We start from the raw sequence: 13012 nt of genomic DNA, 5'->3' as shown, positions 1-13012 counted from the left end.
CCTTATGCCACCCACCGGAGGTCCATTGGCAGCCATTTGTTTGGCTAAACACTGAGGTTTTTCTGGCAGGGTTGTTACTTCCAGTGGCGGCTTCCGTGTGTGGCTCATCCTGCCCACACAGGATGAGCCTCTAGGTCCTTGGTGACCAGTAGGACTAGTCCTTATAGGAGGGGTAAGCTGAGGACCCCTCTGCTATCTGCTATCTGGAGGCCGCCACACACGCTACCCTGGTCTTTGTGTCTGCCCCTGGGGTCAGGGCTGATAGCCAGTGCCTGAGAGTGGGGCAAAGAGACTGCTGGGAAGGAGGTTTCGGGACTTGGAAGAGTTGGAGAGCACAGGCAGAGATGGAAGAGACAGTGCAGAGCTCCCGGACAGATTACCTGAAAGTACAGCTGGCCCAGGTATCCCTAGGGACCTAGTAGATCTTGGCCAAGGGGCTCTGGTTCATAGATCCTAGGCTTTTCTGGGGGATCGTGGGCCAAGACATCTGAGGGAGGGTCCAGAACAGAAAAGGATAGGCTGGATGGGGGTAGAGTGGCCAGTCCTGGTCCATGACCCAGCCTCTGCTTAGCACCATGCATGCAAGATGAGGCTGGATGTATGCAGTAGGCACTTATTCAGTTGCTGGTGTTGGTCAAGTGTTAGTTTCAGGGACTCCCACCCTCTATGGAACATGGGGTTTACCGCCCCATTTTTCTTCCCAAGGGCCTCTACTGGTAGAGAGTCAGTGCCATTTCACCTGTGGCCTGGGGACACTGGGTCATGAAGCCCTTGAGACACCAGCTTAGACTGGGGAGCCATGGGAAGCTTGGGACCCTAGGGTTCAGCTGACAGGCTGGAATTGTGCCCCTTGAATGTGCCAGACTGGGTCTGGGCCTGAGAGGTCTGAGCATACATAGGCCCTTAGCCTTGTGTCCTACCCAGGCTTCCTTAGCTCACAGCATTGCCCGCCCCCCCAGCAAGTAGCCAACCACAGGAGCCCAGCCCAGCAAGTGGTGGCCACATGGCCTTGCCTAGTCTCTGAGGATGGCTGGTTTTCTCAAGGGATCTGCCTCATCCCATAGATTTCCTGGCCAGAAAGGGAAACCAAGGCTTGGGGACAATGGGCCTGACCGCCATGGTAGAGAAGCACACTGAAAATTATATATGGGATTTCCAGGTTCCCAAGGTCTGTCACTCCCAGCTGTCCCAGTGACCTCCCTGGGATGGGAAAGGATGTAGATTCATCTAATAGCCAGATAATGTTGTGTGTGTGTGTGTGTGTGTGTGTTTTTTTTTTTTTTTTTTAAGATAAGGTCTCTCATCTCGGCTGACCTTGAACTCTTGATCCTCTTGAATGCTGGGATTACAGGTGTGAGTCACTGCCCCCAGTTTTTAATACAGTGCTGGGGATTGATCCCAGGGTTCATGCCACCATCTGAGCTACATCTCCAGATCAGAAGATTTTTAAAGATACTTTTTAAAAAAGTTAAAAGATATTTTAGAAATGCATGTGTATCAATGTTGTGCCTGCATGCATGTCTGTGTGCCATGATCGTGCCTGGTGCCCATGGAGCCTAGAAGAAGGCACTGGATTGATTCTCTGGAACTGGAGTTACAGGTTGTTGTGAACCACCATCATATGGGTGCTGGGAATAGAACCAGGATCCTCTGAAAGAGCAACAAGTGCTTTAAAGTGCTGAGCTGTTTGCTCCAGCTCCATGATACTTTTTTGTTTAGCTTTCCAGATACCTTGCATTTGGCCATTGGCCCCAGTGCAAGTGATAACCCACACACTTGGGCCAGCACCGGCTCTATCTCCGAGGGGTACTCCAGTCTCTGGCTCCTGAGGAGCCCCTGATAGCCAGGCTGAGTGAGGGAGGATGATTCTGGACAGATGTTTCATGGGAAGCTAAAAGGCCCTGGGGAAGGCACAGTGGCCCTCCATGGTGTAGAACTTCCAAGAGGGAGGGGGGGAGAGGGGAGAGAGAGAAAGAGAGAAGGGCTAGAGAGAGGCTCTGATCCTCTGAACAACATTGTGACCTCTCACTGTATGACTGAATCTTCCACCCCTCATCCCTAAAACACTGGAGGGCGAAAACTCCCATGCTGCTGTGTGACTGGGGATGAGGGTGGGGGTGGAGGGCAGAATCAAACCACAGCCTCTCCGTGCTCCAGCTACCCTCTGGCCAAGGATCACATTGTCACCAGGGCAGAAGTGAACCCTAGAGGGACTTAACAGAGCCTGGCACATTGCAGGTACAAAAAAATGTTCATATTTGCTGGGTCTCTTGGCAAAGGCTCGTGATCCTGTTTATTTGGGAAGATTGAAAATTTGAGGCCAGCCGGGAGGTGGTGGCACATGCCTTTAATACCAGCATTCCACAGGCAGAGACAGGTGGGTCTATGAGGCCAGCCTGGTCACACCCACACCCACACCCACACACATACACACAGAGCCCTTTCTCAGAAGAGAGAGAGAGAGAAAGAGAGAGAGAGAGGCCAGACTGAGCTATAGAGTGGATTTCAGAGCAAGCCTGGGAAACTTAGCAAGACCCTCAAAGTACATTTTTTTTTGAAGGCCCAGAGATGTGATTTAGTGGTACAGGCCTGGGTTTAGTCCCCAGCCCTCGACCCCCCCCCAAAAAAAGAAAAAAACCAACTGTGCTCACACTTCTGGGTTCTTAGGGGAGTGTGTACCCAGAACTGGCTCATGAGTTTACAGCACTCTTGGGTAGATGGGGACTTGAACCCAGAACTATGTGGCTTCCCACTGAGGAGAAGAGGCCACTGTGCTGTTCACACTCTAGTTGACAAGTTCACACTTGTCAACTCTAGTCGGACAACTGGTGACTGGTGGCACCTAGTCTTGCCACATCACCATGGCAGTTTCATCCTGTGTGGATTCATGGCCTGGATTCATGTCAGACCATCCCTGTCAGAGACCTGAACTCTTGGCTGTGTGAGTTGCATCTCTCCTATGACCCAGCCACCCTACAAGGTCGATCCTATGATTGTAGTGTCTCTGGCCTCTGGGCCTCAGACTCCCTGCCTGTGAAGTGGGATTGTTCTCCACACAGAGTTTTGCTCTGCACAGGTTAAAGGCAGGCATACTGAGGTGGGACCTCTTAGAGCTGTCCTCTTTGCCTTTAGCTTACAACTGGATTTTGAATGAGAGAGAGAATAAGGATGGGAAGAGGGGGTGCAAAGGAGCCCTACAACTCCGGGACCCATACCTCTGTGGGGCTCTGTGTCTGGTCACTGAGTGCCTACTGCCTTCTGCCTAGAGAGGCTTAGAGACCAGCCATGGCAAGGGGGCAGTGGGACCCCTAGCCAGTGGCCAGAAAAGGGAATGTGAACAGTCTCTTGTTTACAAGGCAGCTGGAGCAGGATGGGAAAGCTAGGGCCCTCCTAGCTGGAGCCATAGAAAGTGGGAATAGGGCATGGCCTTACACTCCTAAGGTCAGTCCTCCTGGCTTCCATCCATCCCATTGATGGCCACTCCAGCAACTGATCCCTCGACCTGTTGGCCCAGACAAGAAAGAGCTACCTGGACCACTGGTTCCGGGAGTGTAGGCTGGCACTTGAGACCCCTGGCTTGAGGCCTCCCCAACCTGAGCAGATAAGGGCATGTCATGCAGAGAGACAAGGGCAGAGAACCCAGATGAGCTCAGACCTGGGAAGCCTCACAGCCTGTTGGACCAGCTGTCACCATAAAGCAGAAGAACTTCAGTGTTCTTTACAGGCACGCTGTGGGCCATCAGGAGCCCCTTGCAGGGAAGTCTGGAAGTCCTGTGCATGCTTGGCGTTTGGGCAGGAGGAAGGATCTGGAAAGAGCCCGCTTGACCCACTGTCTGAGCAGACCATCTTGAGCCTCAGCACAGGGCTGAGCCTTGTTTCCAGTTAGGCTGATCTTCCTTCTCCCTGCCAGGCATCCACTGGTCCCACCCGCTGGCTTTCACGGCCTTTGTCTTCCAAGCGTGCCACAAAATGGCCGACACAGCTGTCCGCCATTTTGTAGCTGAAACCAGCAGTAGCCTTGAAAAGAAGGAGACCCCTGCTTCCCGCCTGCCCTGAGTGGCCTGGACAGAGCCCAGGACCAGCCCCCACCCTGCTTGGCTTTGGCCATGGCCACCCCGATCTTGGCACAGCCAGCTGCTTGGCAAGGCAGCATGGGAGTCCTGGCCCCTTACCCAGCTCCACTTATTCCTTGCTACCCTAGGAGGCTTTATCACCAAACAGACAGAAAGAGAAGCTGTACATCAGAATCCAGAAAGCCTGCTGCTCACAATGCTGTACTTTTAGAGGGGGTCCTTGGCAGGGGTGGGGCCAGCACAGATGGTTCTGGAAATGATGTCTGTACTGTGGTACTGGGTTTCTGAGTGGAGCCATCAACAAACATAGATCTGAGTTAGGTCCTTCTGGAGAGGAAAGCCTCTGGCCTCCAAATGCCCCTCATATCCTTGACCTGCCCAAGGACCTTGGGGCTCCCTGGGTGAACATGATACAGAACACCAGGGTTTCACAGCGGCCAGTAAGTCTCCTGGCCTGGGTAGCTTAGAATGTCATCAAGAAGCCATCCAGGTGCTTGATAGAGGAGGCTCTTTTTCTCCAAGAGCAAGGCCACTCAGCAGGCCATTGGGGCTCTGGGGTACACTATTTTTCCTAACTACCCAAACCCAGCAGCCCCTTTCCTATGTGTTACCCGGTTCAACGGCTCAGCTCAGCAGGATCCCCTGGGAGCCCCCTAAGAGCTCCCAGTGCCTGCTAACAAGCTCACATTGTTCCTCTGCCTTCCCAAGGATCAGAAGCCTAATCTCAAAGTGATGCCATCAAGGCCCACAAACACCTCCGGCAGCCCTGAGTCATCGCCGTTTGACAATCCAGTACCAAGGTAGGACAGCAGAGCAAGCTCTGGGAGCCGGGAGTGGCCAGATAGACCTGCTTACTCCGGTGATGGGGCAAGGGTGTTTTTTTGTTTTTGTTTTTGTTTTTGTTTTTTTTTTAATTTATTTATCTATTTTTTGTATATAAATGCTCTGTCTGCATGTATATCTACATGCAAAAAGAGGACATCAGATCTCAATATAGATGGTTGTGAGCCATCGTGTGGTTGCTGGGAAAGTGGGGACGGGGGGGTTCTTAAAAGAAGCTAGGAAGTATTTCCATGCAGAACAGAGAAGGGTTATGGGACTTTTGACTCTTCTTGGGCAGCATGTGTGTTTCTTGGTGGCCCTGCATGGCCCTGTGCCTTCTACCAGGGTAGCAAGAAGCTGTGTGTAGACAGCACGGTCAGGCTGTCTATAGGAAGCTAGCTGGATGCCGGCCCCAGACTTCTTACCCACAACTCCCGGGCAGAACATTCAGTCACCCTGCAGTGATCTGTGTTCAGGTCGTGCCCTCCTTCCAGAGAGACCCAGTAGAATGTCCAAAATCTACCTTCCCAGACCAGTGCCAGGTTAGGAGGGGATCTCCTGGGATCCTGGAGGGACTGGGCCTACAGGGAGCTGATTGAGGGGTCTGTCAGAGAGCAGGCAGAGTAGGTACTTCGTGACTACATCTGTAATCATTTCCCACCCGCCTTCCTATCACCCAGACGATGCCTAAGTTGAGAAGAGGTACAGATGAGCACACACCTCTGTGGTCAAAGCTGGTAACTTGTAGCCTAACCGCCCATCCCCAAGCTGAGTCCAGGGAGCAGGAGGGCCCTGCACAATGGCCTTTCCCCACTGTACACCAGACCATGTGTTCTTTGCCCTAGGCATAAGCCAGCAACCTCCTCATGGCTCCTGCTACTGTCTATAACGACAGCTATCTCACTGGCTCCCCAGAGAAGGCACATGGATGACTGACTTTGCCCCAGGTAGAGAGCGCGAAGCTCAGATATGGGCCTCCTCAGGCAGCTGTAGACCCCGGCTCCCCCATTCTCTCTCATGAGCTCTGCTACGGGCTACTTCTAGGGGCGGCCCTGCCACCAGGGCTCTCCAGGCCTTGAGCTCTGTGCAGGTAGCATCCATCTGGCCCCTGCAGAATCTGTGGTACACTTTTGGGAGAGGGTGTTCAGGCCTGTGGTGCCCTTCCTCACAGACCTGCCAAGCATTCTAGCCAGAAGGCAGGGGAGACTCAGCAAACCTGGGTCATCTTCACTCAAGTATCGTCTTGTAATGTCGGGGGGGGGGGGGGCTTTGCATTAATCATTTCTCTGAACTTCTCACAAAGGCTTTACTTGTCTTCATGACTGAGATTTTGGTCACCCCTAACATGTCTTAGCCAGATCCAAGATGGCGCTCGGTGGGCACGGCCCTCCTCTGGGCACACCGACCTATGCCTAGTCAGTGAGCATACATCTTGTTAACTTTATGGGCCGTGTTCACAAGGAGATCCGCCCTCTGCCCAGCCGGATGCCACCCCTCCCATCGTTCCCAGACTTGCTGTTGGCACGGCCTACTGAGCAGAGACACTGGCCGCTTTATGGGAGAAACCTAATCAGGGAGACCAGGAGAGGGGGGCTGCCCCTGGTGTGTGTGGGTTGCGGGGGGGGGTCTGGCTCTTGGTGGCCCCAAGCCAAGCCTGAGGTGACTTCAGGGTGACACCGTCTGTCTGCCTCTCTCCCTCCAGACATCCGCCCAGCCTTGAAAGGGCCACCTGCCTGCCTAGGCCTTTGGCGCACCTGTCCTGGCCAGCCTGGCTCCTCCCCCAGGCACCCTGCCCATGGACAGACACTGCAGGACTGGGGCAGGGCTGGGAGGTGGCAGCTGGCAGATGGCAGGGCGTCTGCTGACTGCTCACTCCCTGGCGACCTGTTCAGGAGCGCCATTCATGTGCACTGCCCGCCCTGCCACTGGCCCTCCTCCAGCTTGGCCCCACTGGGTCCCTTTGGTCTGTTTCAGGACCCCCTTCTCTGTTACCTCCTGAGAAAGGAAGCATTTCTCTGAGTCCTAACCAACCCCCATCTCCAGCCTGAGGCCAGTGGTCAAGGCCTAGCTGTTTCGCAGGTGGGCTTGGCACATCTGAACATGCCCCAAGTATGGACCTTGGCCTTTTCCACAGTCGTTCACAATGACTCTGGAGATGGCCACAGACCCAGAAAGGGTGACATGGCCTGAACTTGAGGAATTACTCCAAGTCTGCTGGGTGAGGCAGAGCTACGTAGGAACTGAGGAGACCATGATAGCCATGCTTGCCACCCGAGCACAGGAGAGACACTGTCAGAAGAATGGGTTTAAGACAGACATCTGTGGGTCAGCCTCACCAGACCCCCTGGAGAGCAGGAACCTTGCAGAAAGAAACAGGAAAAACAGGTCAGCGGTTCCTGGCAGAGAGACAGACCAGGGCAAAAGCCAGGAGGTGGGAAGGGCCTGGGAAATGGCCAAGGAGGGCAGAGGAGGCTTGCCCAGGGCATTTGCTGCTTTGTGGGTTGGGGGCAGGGCTGATGGGCACAGTAGGAAGGATCAGAGAAAGGGTGTCAGTGTGATGGATAGCTTGGCTGTCTTGGAAGCACAGGCGAGGCTGGTAGTCAGGGAGGGGGCTTTCCCACCCTGTGTCCTCACCAGACCCTTAGTAGCCAATGAGCTCATCTTCCCATCCCTGAGCTGTGAGGGGATAGCAAGGCTGGAGACAAAACGCGCTGGCTTGATGGACAGATCCTGACTAGGGCTTGTCTCCATAGTCTGCACTCAGGCTCAGCTCCAGAGCCCTTGCCGGCCAGGCTACTCCCTCACAACCACCATGTCCCTACTTGGCCTTCCATCTTACTGCCGGCTCCGCCATGATGCTTTGGCCAGAGTGGGCCCGACAGCAGTAGATTAGTGACTTGATTGATGGAGCAAGCCTGTGGTCCAATGAGCCCCTTCCTTGGGTCTTTGCTCTTAGATCCAGGACCCATTTGCCCTATGGCAGAAGCTGCAGCCTCTGAAAGGGGATTAACTCTCCCTCTAGGGTACCACAGGCCAGTGTGCATGAGGCGAGCATGAGCTTGTCCCCTCACCATGCTTCCTCTCTCCCTCTGGGCCCCACAGCATCCAATCATCAGCCAGGAGGGCCACTGGCCACCCACACAGACATGCTGAGCCACCATGAATGAAGTTCAAGTCGTAGTCTCTTACCAGCACGTCTATCGCAGGGCTGGTCTCAGAGGCCATTCCATGCAAGGCTTTGCATACAGAGCGTCACTGGGCAGCAGACAGACTGAGTGAAAAACTGTGCTCTGAGGTATGAAGGTGTGGCCTGGGGAGGTAGCCAGGGGCCAAGCTTTCTCCTTTTCTGAAGCCGATGTTCATCCGCTTTTGTTTCTGAACCCAAGCAGGTCAGGAACTGGTACCACGAAGGAACTTCTGCATTCAGACAGCTCCCCTGTGGTGAGTAGGGGCCCACTGCCTTTCCTCTGGAAAGTAGGGAGCCATTGGGAGACTTCAGAATGAGGAAGGTCAGAACCACATTTCTGTCCCTGCTCCCAGACCTGCCCTCAGCCTTGGATGCCTTTACCTAGAGGCCTTGTGCTCCTCCCTCACCCCAGTACTGTGCCTCCCCACAGTGAACTGCACCAGATGACATATCTGCCCATGATGCACTGTGATAGGATGACCTTTGACCCCCTCTCGGCCTACCCAGGCCAGACATGGTTTGACAGAGATGCAGTCCCCTTCATTACTGGCTCTGAGTGGAAGAATCACAGCCTTGAGAGCCCTCTGGGGCCCTGGGTATGAGGTAGCTCTCTTCTCTCTGTCTCCCACCATCATCTCTCAGCCCTCTGGTGTGATCGTAACACCCCCAGGCCACCTGGCATTGGTGGAGGGCCTGCCAGAAGAGTCTTGCCTGGAGTAAGAAGAAAGGGCAGAGGAGGCAAACAGTCACATCTGTTTCCGTGTTGGGCTAAGGCACAGGGGGTGGTGGCCATGGTCAAGGAGAACCAGGATACTTGTCTCTTGTTATTTCTGTCCCACAGCTTGGGCCCTGCAAGGCTTGTGTTTCAGTGAAGCTCAAATTCAGGGAGAGCCAGCAAGTGCAGAGCAGGTGTTTTGGGGCCCGTCATGGGGGGCACAAACCGTCCTCCGGCTGATATTTAACTACAGAGTGGCTGAGGAGCTGCTGAGAATCCCCAAGGCTCAGCTCAAGGGACCCCACAGAAATGTAAGCTGTAAGAGTCACCCAGTGAGACTGGGATTGAGATGTGTCTTCTCTCTTTCTTCAAGGTGCTTTTTTTTTTTTTTTTTTTGAGGGGGGCACTCAGATGGAGATGGCCAGTGTGGCCTCTCGTCATTCCACCACATCCAGGTGCATCCTGGGAACTGACATGGTCCGTCAGCTACAGAGTGGCTAAGCAGTTTGTGATACCCCTCAACCTTCCCACCTGGCCTGCTCATCACAGATGGGCACATTAAGGCAGGGGGGAGGGGCTCAGCCACTCTTTTTCCCATGCCTCTTCCTGCCTTGCTGGCTCTGTTTGGACCATCCTTGGGGGATATTTGAGTTGTCTGTCAGTGAAAGGGTCCAGGCTTCATGCAGGGGATGGCACCCCAATGGCTTACATAGAATTCCTTTGGGGCTTTTCAGTTTAGTGGTTCCTATCGCCTCAGACTGGACAGTGGCTGCATACTGAGGGCCAGGCTGCACTAGGGCCCTGGGGCCTTGTTCCCAAGCCACTCTGCTCCATAATCTCTAGGTCTGGGTACACGATATAGACTTAGGCCTAATGGCTTCATTTTGACCCAGGGGCCTCAGACTTGCTCCTGTGACCCTTGGCAGGGAGGGAAGGAGGCGTGGCATCAGATGCCAAGGCTCATGCAGAGAGTGAAAACTGCCTGGCTTCCTGGGACTAAGAGACAGTGCTGCTGGGAAATCCTGTCTCTGTCCGAGGCCTGAAAGAAGCAGCTCTTTTCCCTTAACAAGCGCAGAGCTACCCGGCGTCAGAGGCTCGGCCTTCGGAGCCTCAGTTTCTTCACAGTGAGCCCCACCCCACAGCTGGAGGATTAGATGGCTCTGTCCAGCCCCATACCCGCCTAGGAAAGCTGGGAAAGGAGGCCTGCAGTACAGTCTCCAAGTGTACATACAGGCTGACTGCTGCCCCAGAGTGAGCCTTACCTGTCCCATTACACAGTGAACATCGAGATCCAGGCCAGGCCCTCTATCCTTACCCAGGCATTTCCCCCCTGCCAGGCTTAGTTCAAGGCTCTGGGAGCCCCAGGCATAGAGCCCCTGCCAGTCTCAGGAAGTGCTGGTCACCAGGGACAGACTGGCCATGAGTGTCCAGCCAGGGTCTGCCCTTGCACCCGGCTGGCCACCGTGGGGAGCTAGGCTGCCTCCCACAAGGAAAAACCATTTTGAGCCTCCCAAGCAAGGTCAGCTCAGGCCACCCTGGGGGGAGGGAGGGAGGGAGACAGGGACAGAACCAGAACCCACAAGGAGGGGCTTTTCCTGTCTAAGAGGAGGAGGTGCATGTCCAAGGCCACTGCCTAGCTGGAGTCCTGGTGCCTCCAACTCTCCTTGTGCTGGAACTGAGTGGGCAGGGGCTGGACCTCAGCCAGGTGGACACCGGGAGCTCCCCGGACCTGGCTGTCCTTTAACAAATGACACCCTTTTTTCATTGTGGCCACTCCTGCGTAGTGACAGATGACCCCCCCCGCCCCCGCTGCTTTTCCTCTCTTCTCCCCCACTTCCCTCATTCTCTCTGCTTGATGATTTTGTTTCAATGCCATGGCCCACTTTGAGGGGATCCCCATCCCCTGCTGGCTGATCCCTTTGGCACTGAGCTGGCCGTGTGGGGCCCCTCACCATGTTCCCAGCTCTTCCTTTTTCCTCTAGGAGGTGACCTCAGGAAGCTGCGCTCTCCAGCTCCACACCGAGACTGACTGACGGCCTTTGGGGTGAGGTAGTAGGTTGTATGGTTTTGGGCTCTGCCCCGCTCTGCGGTAACTATACAATCTACTGTCTTTCCTGAAGTGGCCGCACTATCTGCAATGGACGCAGCGCCAGCCCTGGCTGGGGAGGCTGGGGGAGGCTCAGGGGGTGGTAGCCGCTGTGCAAAAAGAAAGTTTTACGGGGACCTTGGGCAGTCCCATGAACTCTTGCTCTGTTACTCATCTCTGTAAGGGTTTGGGTGTGGGCGTGGAAGCAGACGTGCCATTTCCAGGGCACCTCCTCTTCCTGGGTCACACTGAAGGAAGGGGCCTTCCTTCCCCTCACCCCAGATCAGACCCGGCCTCACAGGTCTCCACGAAAAGAGGGTCTGGACTCGTCCTTCAGCTCTGTACCAGCGTTGTCTTCACACTGTAGGCCTAGCAATTTTGCCTAGGCTTTCCAGCTCAGGGTCAGGCCTCTGATGAGTGGCCTCCATCTACAGAGAGGCAGGATGCCTTTCCCAAGAAGGAAGTGAGAGGAGGCGTTCTGAGCGCACATGGGCACCTGGGCAGCTGGGCTGTGTCAGCCACTGTCCCCGGGGAGATGGATTCAGACACCGGAGGCTTCCCCATCTGGTAGGCACAGGCCTTTCTTGCTGAGCCGCTGTCTCTGCTCCCCCACCCCACCCCCCGCCCTGCGCCAGCCGCGCCCTGTGGCTCTGGCGGCCCGTGGGCAGGGTGGGTGGGGAGCGTCAGGGCCTCCTCCAGAGCACGGACGCCGCAGGGTGAGGTAGTAGGTTGTGTGGTTTCAGGGCAGTGATGTCGCCCCTCCGAAGATAACTATACAACCTACTGCCTTCCCTGAGGAGCCCAGGGACACGCCCACGGAGGACCCTGCTCAGCAAGCCACATGGAGAGCCTGTGCCGTAGACTGGGCGGGCGCTGCAGTGTGGGGCCTGGGTATAAATAAAGGCTGTTCTGACGTGAGCTTACAACCTGGTCTTTGGTCATTCTGGGAACACGGAGGCTGGTGGTAAAGGGCACAGGAGCGCCGAACACACTGTCGGCATGTTTGCATGGGTGAAGCATTGCCAGTGAGAGCTGCTCAGGCTAGTGACCATTGCCTGTCCCTCCCATTGTATGTATGTCCCTCTGCGACCCGAGCCCTGGAGAGTGCACTCAGCCTCACGGAGTGGAGCCACGGACCTGGTGACTCCCAGGTCAGTAACCCAGGATGCCTTCCGGTGTGCCTCAGCCCGTGGTCTTGACCAGATCCAAGAAATCCCCCGGTCTCCCTCAAGGACCACGGTGGTCCTAAATGTGACCTGGGGTGGTCTTGAATGCAACTTTCCTTCCTTGAGGGCCAAATGGCCATCCATCCTTCTCCCAGGGGCCCCAAGCTTTTGTTCAGGCAGCTTTTGGGGAAGAGGGTGTCAGTCTTCAGCCAGGGTTCACTTAGGAATGGAGAGTCCTTTTCTTACCTGACAAGATGCCGAGGGCCTCCCTTGTTGGTATGGCTGGATTGACACCTTGGCCATGGTGTCCTGGCCTTCTCCCCATGATAGATGCCCTTTGCCCCAGCTTCCATCCTGTACCCCAACCTGCCTCAAGTGCCCACACACCTGCGTGGGCACACCTGGGTAGACTAACACCCTTATCACTCATCAGTGTCCATCCTTGGCTACAAGGCTTCTCAAACACAGCCTGCCACTCCCAAGGATCACCTCTGCTGTGTCAACTGTGATCACAAAGCATCAACTGGTCTGGCCCCAGGGCTGAGAGTACCCAAAGCAGGAGCTGTCTGAGTGGGGTCTTGATGGCTGTGTAGGAGCTGGCAGCTAAGAGAACCTGGAGACAGAGGAGTGGACATAGACACTCAATAGAGTGTCCCCCTGTCTCCTCCCTGCTCTGCTTTGGGACCATGGAAGATGGTGAACTGTCACCTTTTCACCTCTCTGTCCTGTAGTTGGTTAGTTGGTGGTCAAGGCTGTCAGCTCTTGCCCTCTGAATATCATTTCTGTCCATCCACCCTTGCTGTGCCTCAAGCCTTAGAGGGGTGGTCCTGCCTGCCCTTCCCTGAGCAGAGCTTTGTCCCTTGCCCACCGTCTATGCTTGCCGGCACAGCCCAGCATCCTTCGTCCTCACACAGGCCCAACCTCTGCAGTGGGAGATGGCCTCTGCCCTGCAGAACTCAAGTA

The 13012-nt window shown here is 55.2% G+C and overlaps 1 protein-coding gene across 9 annotated transcripts in view; it reads left to right on the top strand.

Moving 5' to 3' along the window:
- Positions 1-11809, top strand: part of LOC110545021 (uncharacterized) — a 34775-nt gene extending 22966 nt beyond the window's left edge. For 3 of the 9 annotated variants that reach the window (XR_009593613.1, XR_009593612.1, XM_060388886.1), the window contains one exon: positions 4782-11809. Coding sequence is in view for 1 of the 9 variants with exons in the window: in XM_060388886.1 (XP_060244869.1) it covers positions 4782-4806 (25 nt within the window). In the remaining 8 variants the exon portion in view is untranslated. The remainder of the gene's footprint in view (positions 1-4781) is intronic. The other 6 variants (XR_009593609.1, XR_009593611.1, XR_009593607.1 and 3 more) reach the window with 6 other exon arrangements.
- The last annotated feature ends 1203 nt before the right edge of the window (positions 11810-13012 follow it).

The sequence above is a fragment of the Meriones unguiculatus genome, chromosome 8 (assembly GCF_030254825.1).
Source record: "Meriones unguiculatus strain TT.TT164.6M chromosome 8, Bangor_MerUng_6.1, whole genome shotgun sequence".
Lineage (NCBI taxonomy): Eukaryota > Metazoa > Chordata > Mammalia > Rodentia > Muridae > Meriones > Meriones unguiculatus.
The sequence above is the reverse complement of the archived record's forward strand: the minus strand, read 5'-3'. Positions and strand labels throughout refer to the sequence as shown.